Raw genomic sequence first — 9,546 nt, forward strand, 5'->3', positions numbered from 1 at the left:
ATTTTCACTGATTCCCTGAGTTGGTAAGGGAGATTTGTGTGCTAGCAGTGGGTCTGCTTCCCCAGTTAACCTGAGGTGGACACTCTTGTTGCACCCCTTTGTGGACTGTGTGTACAGCCTTGTTGTAATTAAGTCTTTATTGTTGTTGGTATCACTGGGAAGAATTGACCTCCGGGCCAGTTGGCTGTAAGGATCAGCTGTGTCTATGCTGGGAGAAGTTCGGTGCTGGAGACAGCCTTATAGGATTAGACTTGCCAAATTGCAATAGCCTCTGTGCTCAGCTTGGATGGGGTGGAGTCTCAGTCTTGGCTTCCTGTCAGCCTTGCCCTTGCGCGCATGTGCGCTTTCAGTCCTCCGCCTTCCCCAGCTCGAGTCTCCACCTGAGAGTCCAGACTCCCCCCACAAGAGCGTGGGTCCCCAGGGGCTCACCTGGAACTGGGGTTCACTGCAGTCAGAACTGGGGCTCAGTGCCGTCAGGAGCCTCTGACTCCCTTCCACTAGGGAAAGCCTGTGGCAACCTCCGCAGCCTTTGTGCGCACTGGCACGCGCACGCGTGCGCACTTTCAGTCCTCCACCGTCCTCGGCTCCCGAGTCTCCGCCCGAGAGTCCAGACTCCCCCCGTAAGAGCGTGGATCCCCAGGGGCTCGCCTGGAACTGGGGTTCACTGCAGTCAGAACTGGGGCTCAGTGCAGTCAGGATCCTCTGACTCCTTTCCACTAGGGAAAGTCTGTGGCAACCTCCGCAGCCTTTGTGCGCACTGGCCCGCGCGCGCCTTCAGACTTCTGCCTTTCCCAGCTCGAGTCTCCGCCCGAGAGTCCAGACTCCCCCCGTAAGAGCGTGGGTCCCCAGGGGTTCGCCCGGAACTGGGGTTCAGTGCAGTCAGAACTGGGGTTCAGTGCAGTCGGAGGCTTCCTTCCCCCTTCCGCCAGAGAAAGTCAGCCAGGCTCTCAGCCGCCCTTCCTCTCTGCGCCCACAAAGCCCCTTTGCCGTACCTCCAATTCTCTGTGAGCTTTTCTTTTTCCTTCTAGTTGTAGAATTTTCACTCAGCCAGCTTTCCTGTGGTTCTGGATGGTGTCCGTTCTGTCTTTTAGTTGTAGTTTTGAAATTGTTGTGCGAGGCAGCAGTTTAGGTGTTTACCTATGCCGCCATCTTGGTTTCTCTCCCAGGCATATTGTGTTACAGTAATAATGTTCAATCTCTGTCTCTCCTACCCCAAAAGACTTGGAGAGCTAATAGAAAGCAACATATGTCTCAAGGACAGAAATACAAAGCCCACCTGTCTGGCTAAGAGCCAGCAAATGGGTGCCATCTTAGTAGGCTCAATGTTTCAACAGGTTATACCTCTCAGGGAAAGGAATGACTCATGTTCTCCCATATTGTCTTTGACTAATGATATATTCAATATCTTCTCACATTTTTTCACCATCATTGAATTTGATAGATTAGGTAAAATAGCCAAGCCCAACCCATGAAATAGGATGTCTCATTGAATCAAGTCTATTTAGAAAAGACTCACTTCTGTAGGTTTTTGGAACACCTGAGCTATTGGAAAATATCCCCCATGACTTTTTTTTGGTTGCCTGGGCTCTAGAATTCATTGATAATGAACAACATAAACTGATGAACAAAAACAGATCCAGAGACAGAGAAGCATAGATCAGACCATCAAACCTCAGAAGGAAGGAAGGGGAGTGTGGGGGAAGGGGGAGAGAGATCAACCAAAGGACTTGCATGCATGCATATAAGCATAACCAAAGGACACAGACACTGGGAGGCATGAGTGGGGAGTTGGGGGGGGGGGCGATGGGGGGTTAAGGACACATATGTAATACCTTAATCAATAAAGAAAATAATAAATAAATAAATAAATAAATAAATAAATAAATAAATAAATAAAATATAGCTTTTCTTCCTAATGTCCTAATCATTGTGGCTTGTCATTTTCTGCAGGGTCCTATGGATCTACTCTGAGACTGGTACCTGGGTGTATCCTGTGTTTGCCAAACTCAGCCCAGTGGGTCTAGCAGCCTTCTTCTCTCTCAGCTACATCTTTATTGCCAGCATCTACCTACTTGGAGAGAAGCTCAACCACTGGCAATGGGGTCAGTTTATTTCTATTTCACCTGCAGACTCTTCTTCCTTGTCCTCTCTCCATTCCTCCTAGAAACAAGAGAAACTAGTTCAAAGCAGAAAGCAGTGACCTTGATGCCTGTGCTCCACTCAGATGGGTCTTATCAAGATAAGCTATTTAGAAAAGACTGGGGAAGTTCATACTTTCTCAAAGAACCCCATCAAATTATCTCCCCTCCTCCCATAAACCTTTAAGGCTAGAAATTATTTTTAGAGAATTTAGGACCCAGAGAGCAAGGTGTCACCATGCCTGGCATGAAAAAATGGATTCAGGGTCATCCTTCCTTAAGTAAGGGCTTGAAGAATACAATATGTTTAAATGTCAAGGTTTTTTGTTGTTTGTTTTGCTTTGGTTTGGTTTGAAGGAAATGACCCTTTTAGCTCTTCCAACCTCAGCAGTGCCTTCCGGGGTGAGTTCCCATCCCTTTCCCATTAGGTTGCTTTTCAACCTTTAGTGAATCATTTACCAGATAAGATCACATCCTGTACTTGAGATTGAAATTCTCATTTAGACAGGGTCTTGGGCAATGTGAATATGTCAGCAAGCTAAGCTTTCTAATTATAGGTGGGTAGAACCATGTTGCTTCTTCATAAGAAAAAATAATCTTAACGTAGTTGATTTTAAAATGGAAAGTTTTATTCTCCTCCCTGCTTCCCCCACCACCCCAATGCCCAAAAATATTATTTTGTTGGAAAATTAACCACCAAAAAGTCAAATTGCACAATACCCATGATTTTTTCTCCACCCAAGGAGAAGTACAGGAACTCTACCCTGATTCTGTATATAAGGAAGGCAAGAGTTACATACAGTCCCCCACGTCACACACCCACATGCCATTCTGTTCTATCAAAATAGAAGTGGCATCTTCCACCCAATTTATGAACTGGTGTGAAAACATAAGCCGTATATGAAAAAAAAACCACAACAGTTTCAGAAGGCTCAATACTAAAGAATATATTTCTGAGAGGATATTGGGACCCTGGATAAGCAATTTCTCTTTTTCACATGTTTTCTACTTGTGAAGAATTTAACTGGTTAAGAAGGTAATAACCTTCTTGAAAGCACTTTAAAAAATGGAATACTAAAAATTAATCCCAAAATCAGACTCCAAATCACAGGAAACTCCAGGAAAAAAAAAATGTGTTGACATTTCAAATGTGTTGATATCTAATTCTAACTTATTTTGGCTCCTTGAAAATCAGGATAAAGATTTCTGATGCCTTCTCCAAATCTATCTTTATAAAAGAAAAGAAAGAAAGAAAGAAAGAAATCCATATAAAAATTGGCAGATAAAAATGTGCAGACCAAAAAATTGAGTTTAGAGAACAATAACTTTTTTAATCAAATGTATTTAGTTCAATAACGATTGATTTTTAAATTGTTAAACAGTGACTTTGAAACATCCATTGAATTAAAAAACAAAATTTTCACAATATTTAATATTGAGTCATTATTTTCAACACCAAGCTCTTTTTAATAAGCCTTGTTGTTTAAGTACTATATCCAATTTTTCACTACAATTTAGGTCCCAGTGAGCAAACAGGCCAGCATCACCATGTGGGCCTTCATTTACATGTGCATATGTGAATGTTTATATAAGGGATAAACTATTGTAAATGGATAGAGACTACTGTGTCTCTCCTCTCTCTAGATTTTTAACTCCTTAAATATCGAATGAGTGAAAACTCATTCATGCTATATGGCATCAGAATAGGATCATAATGTGTTAAATTCTGAACAGATCTTAATTACAAATGGTTGAGTAGACATTAAAAGAGTAGATCACTTAAAATTCTAATGGCAGTGAACACTTTTAAATTGTCTAAAACTAAACAGAGCTATCTATGCAAACACATGTTCCCATGTCCTAGTGGGTTTAAAACACTCTAAGGCTTCCCTCAACTACATGACTTGTGTCAATACCATTAGATTACCTCTAACTAGGGCAGCTACACATCTCAGTTGGGTTCTGGTTAATGCCTGCTGTGCCAATGGGCACATAGTATAACATTTACTATGCTTGGACAGTCAATTGTGTGGATTCTCTATCTTGGGTTCCTCTCCAAACCTTCTGTTCTGGATCTATGGGAATACCTCCTAAGTAGCCACCTACTCTGTCCAAATCCAGGGCTAACCCTACTTTCTAATATCCTTCCATAGTCTGAGATTCCTTGAATGAGAACAGAAATTCAAAGGAGTGCATTGGTGACATGGTGGGAAGCAGTGGTTAGGGAAAAAGTTCTGCGCCAGACTGCATGGGTTCCTATTTTGTTTTTACCACTCACAGACCTGTAACACTGCAAAAAGACTTGATGTCATTTTGTTTCAGTTTTCTCTTGAGCATCATGGAGCCAATATTAGTACCCACCTCCTAGGATCCTGGAGAACTCTGAATGACTTGGGTAGTGTCAAGGGCCAAGAATAGGGCCTGGCACATAGAGTTAGTCACTATTGCTGTTAATCTCATTCTCCTACAGCAAAAATCAGAAACCTTGTTGTCTATGTAGATGTTCCAATCCTCCCCTTCTATTTTTTTCATAAATTACCAATTCCCCCAGGCAAGGCAATTAAAAGTAACAACCACCTAACTGAGTGCAAATTGACAGAGATGGTGCAGTTCCTGAAGAACTTAATGAGTGAAATAGGAGATCAAGCAATTCAAGCTAGAATTGTTGGAATCTCTGCTTCTGAAATCCTGAGGCCAATTTGGCCCAGCTGGGAGTCCTGGACAATAAGCTGACTGCTGCTCTGGCCACACCTACTACATATGGGAGACCTGCCATTTTGGCTTGGAAGCCCATGACCACTCTCCTTACATCCTTGAGGAATATATTCTGAGGCCTGAGACCATAGATCCTTCCCCTCCTAAGGATAGTTTAGGAGATGAAAAGCCCAAAATGGCCAAGTGACATGGTGATGGTATCTTGGGCAGAATGACATTAAAACCTTCCTTTAGTACTATTTGCTCTAGAACAATTTGTTGTTTTTTGTTTGTTTGTTTGAAAGGAGATTTTCATTGTTAAAAGCTGTTTAAAGGCCATCTAGTCTACCTTCCTGGTTTTATCCATGAAGAAATCATTTATAAAGACTGCATTGCATGTTGTCGCTGATCATTTCATAACAAAAGGATCTTATCATGAGATTACTTTTTAAGTAATTCTAAAGCTTTTTTGTCTTTCTTGTCCTAACTTCTTCTCCATAAATAGTCTACTCTAGATTATTCCTTATCCCTCTTCCTCTGTCTCTTTACCCTCAAGGTTTATCCAGCCAGTCCTCAGCTCCATCTACTTCCTGCTACTTTTGCACTGTGACAGTACTCATTGGTGCTCAAATCTCATTCCTTTAATATCTCATATCGCTCTAACCATCTGCCTTTTCGCCCTTTTCCAAGCCAACCAGCTGAAACTAGGCAAATATTCTTCAAATTTTTAATTTGAAGTCTAGCAGTAGCTTTTGTGGTTGTAGATACATAGGTATAAATCTTTGTGAACAGTATGTTTTTACTTAGCCCATGTCCTGACTACCTGAATAATAAGATGTGTAATTATATATAATATCCATAGTGATATTGATTAAAAGAATGGTTTCTTTACCATGCCAGCAGAAAATGTTTGGATCTTGCAGAAGAACATTAAATGTTTGGCCTAAAATATCTCCACTCCTTGGTACTATCTAACTCCCTAACCGCCAACTAGGAACTGTTCTGCTCAAAAACTCCCATCAATGAAAAAAAGGGTGATAACAAACAACATAATTTCCAATTATGTTGGGAATTCAGAGTTTGAAATCCATTTTGTGAACTTTGTTTGGGTAAGATTATATGATTTATTATTAAGTCAACAGTTTCCTTATCTCTGGCACTATGGAAACATGGTAAGAGAGGAATTCTGAAGAAGCCTAGAAACTTCTCAGCCACATGAGAATTCAAGACTAAGAACCCACCCCCACTTGTAGAAACAAAAAGAAAACATTGTTTCTGTTATATTCACATCATGTAAGTCTCTACAGAATGAAATGACTATTGGAACTCCATGCAGATACACTTTTGGGGCCCGTGCCTTCTCTAGCACAGTGGTAGGTATGTGAGAATTCCTTAGTGCTCCATCTAGCTGCTTGGAGTTGGATGTGGGAGACTCTGGTCCAGTGCAAGGAGCTACCTGCTCTCTTCCCCCAGAGGAACTCCCACCACTACTTCCAATCCTGCTTCTGCTGCTTCTCTCTAAGCCTTCATATTCTGTTGTTTCTTAAATAAAGATGGAGTCTCCAATCCTTGGCACCTGGGGTTGAAGGAATGAGGTTATGATTATAGTTAGACTCAAAGCACTGGGGGTTGGTAAACAATATGGGTAATGAAAGCTTTAGGAGCCCTCAGAATGACTACAAGGGGAACAAATTTGAAAAGTTTATGTTGGCCAAGCTCTTGAACCTAAAGAAATAAATGTGTTATTTAGTTGAAAAATTATTCATTAACGGCTCAAAGTATATACTTCAGAAAAGAGATGGTGTTTGTACTTATAGACCTAATATAGATAACCTAATTGGGGAGGAGAGAATTCACATAAAAAATAAATAATAAGTGGAAGCATAAATGAAAAGAACAGGAACCCTGTAAAGCAGTATAAATTTGTAAGGCTTTGCTGGAGTGACTGGAGGTGGTCTGAACTGATGAGGATGACAAGAACAAGCACGAGGACTGTCCTTAAGAATGTGGAGAGACATGAATGCACAGATGGCCATGAGAGCTGTTGTGATTAGGAGCTGGCTGTCCTAGAAAATCAGTGTGATGACCGGGCCATAGCAGGACTTCAAGTTATTAGTCACTAAAGCCTCTGAGAAGGGGTGTTCCAGTGACATAAATTAGGAAAAGATTTAGAGATTACTGTTAAGGATATAATTTAAGATGGTGGGGGGAGTCAAGGTTTAAAGGGTAAAGCCTGAAATTAGGAGCATGAGGCTGCTGTGGTACTACAGAACCAGATCTAACAGGGCTCTAACTTCCAGAAGGAACAAGCAGAGACTGAGTTGAAAAAAGTTTTCAAAGTGGGATTGGTAGCATTTACCAATAGACAGGATAATGAGTTAGTAAAGTTTCGAAGCTTATGCAAAGATTTATGATCATTAGATATGGAGGTAACAACTTGTTTGGGTAAATGGAAGTCATTCTAGTGGTCTAAGGCTATAATTTCAGCTGAATAAAGACCCTTTAATGAGCTTATTAAAAACTAATCAATATGTAAGTACTTTTCTTCCCCAGCTGATAAGTTGATTTAGTGAGAGGTCACAGAATGACCCCTAATTAAGTGAATATTCACTCTTTTATTTCCTTTATAATTTGATGTGGTCTCTTTGTCTCCATATGCAAGCCTCCAAGTTTGTTGATGGATTGTGTACAGCCCTGCGAACATGTGGCCAAAAGCAACAGCAATCATTGGCTCATGTTAGATATACAGAACCATATGAAGTCCAAGGGCATCATTGGTCAACTGGCTGGCTATGAGCTAAGCACCAACAGGGGACAGCAGAGTGGTTTCTTGCTGTTGTGATAGTGGTGGTATGTTTTTAGAACTCCTTGAAGGACATCTTTTTGCCTTGGGAAAAGTCCTTGACTTTCCACTGCCTGAAGTCAGCGTGAATGTCAACCTACATAACAACCGTCAGGGAAACCCTGAAGTCTGAAGTCTCTCTCTGTTCTTGTTTGCACAGGTGACATGAGGCAGCCAAAGAAGAAGAAGTGATTATATGCTATTTTCCAAGAAAAAGAAAGAAAACACAAGAGGGTGTTCTTTTTCCATCTTTTTGGTTTTATTTTTTTGTTTTGTTTATGTAGGTTTTTTGTTTTGTTTTGTTTTTGTTTTTTTGGTGTAGGGAGGTGGTGGAGAAACATAGGAAAGTAAAAAGGACAGAAAACAATATTTAAATTAAGAATAGGGTATGAAGGTAGCTCAATCTGAGGACTCTTGGCTTTTAAAAGGCCATACAAAATTAACTCCTGCTGTCTCAGAATTTGTGACCTTTGTCTGAACTCTGTAGAGTATGGTCTGTGGTCAAAATCTGACCAGAAGCCAAAAAAACTCATAAACTCAGAGTTAGAGAATGTTTAGACCGAGAAAGAATTTCGGATCATCCAAAACCTACACTTCACAGAGGAGGTTGCCGAGAATGTAGATGAGAAGTTACCTGCATGAGGCCAAAGAGTTAGTGTCAGAACTGAGCCAGGAGCTTTTGTCTCCCAAATCTTTTAACTTCCAATCCTGTGTCATGTTTTTAATAATCCCAACTTTGCTAAAAACAAGCATTCTCATAAGCTAGTTATTTTCATGGATTTCTCATCTATTTTTCCCCCCTCAATCTAGACATGTGTAGGGAGATTCTACCTGATATGGTATAATGGCAAATTACTTGGGGAAATGAGAAAATCAGTTATAAAAATATTAGGAAATCTTTCCCCCATGTGAGCAGCATTCAGGGCATGTATAAACACTGAACATAATGACATTGTCAAAATCTCTTCCGTTCAAGTATTTATTAACTTGTCAAATAAATGTTGTACATTTTACTTGGGGAACAGTCTAAGTGGGAAGTGATATGATTATGAGGACTGCTGAGATTGCTTTGGTACAAAGTACTTTGCTAAGTTAGTTTATGATTTAACAAAGCTGATTGTTAGCAAGCACATTCATGAACCCTGCTTCGATTTTTCTAATGGAATTTTCCAGGTCTGTTTTTGTAAAGAAATACGTGGTGGGTAAAGATAGTCAAATCTATTGGTGTGTCAAAGGCCCAGGGGCATTGGGGTGTGGGCACCAGAATAAATAGTACTTGAGCTTTCCAACCAAACATGATACAGGAGAAATTTGGTGAAAATGGGTAAAACCTGGTAACACTGTGTCTGGGACCAAATTAAATCTTGATTGCTACATAACTGACCATTGTGCAATATCTGTTCCAACTCCAGAAATACCTCAAAAATACCTAGAGTGGTCTTGCAGGGTTAGGAAAGGGAGCATACTAAACCAGTAAGGCAGCAGTATAAGGGAAGACTAGGACAGACACCAGGAAACCTGCCTGATCCCTACTCCTCTACTCTCATATAAATAAGAGCCTCAAGTCCTTCTGGATTGAGCTGGGACACCCCCTCTTTTCCTATACCTGCGGCTTCTTGACTGCTCCAAGCACCTGGTCTCAGCAAGAGCCCAGAAGCAGTTGTCACAGTGGAAATTCCCCGAATCTGAAGCCTGCAGGGATCACCCAAATTTTCCACACCCCAAAGATGACTCTGGCTGCATACTTCTCACAGTCATAGTAAGCTCTTGGCTGGAATGAGCCTGCAGATTTCCATTTGTGGCTTTACTGTTCCTAGGACCAAATTAAGCCTTGATTGCTACATGACTAGCCTTTGTACAGTATCTATTCCA

The 9,546-nt window shown here is 41.0% G+C and overlaps 1 protein-coding gene across 1 annotated transcript in view; it reads left to right on the forward strand.

The window, feature by feature from the left end:
- Positions 1-9,051, forward strand: part of ADTRP (androgen dependent TFPI regulating protein) — a 69,508-nt gene extending 60,457 nt beyond the window's left edge. Inside the window, exons 5-6 of the mRNA XM_080655133.1 lie at positions 1,951-2,102; positions 7,835-9,051. Coding sequence (XP_080511259.1) covers positions 1,951-2,102; positions 7,835-7,866 — 184 coding nt within the window. The 3' untranslated portion in view covers positions 7,867-9,051. The remainder of the gene's footprint in view (positions 1-1,950; positions 2,103-7,834) is intronic.
- Positions 9,052-9,546: the final 495 nt, after the last annotated feature.

This window comes from Plecotus auritus (genome assembly GCF_963455305.1).
Source record: "Plecotus auritus genome assembly, chromosome: 2".
Classification (NCBI taxonomy): domain Eukaryota; kingdom Metazoa; phylum Chordata; class Mammalia; order Chiroptera; family Vespertilionidae; genus Plecotus; species Plecotus auritus.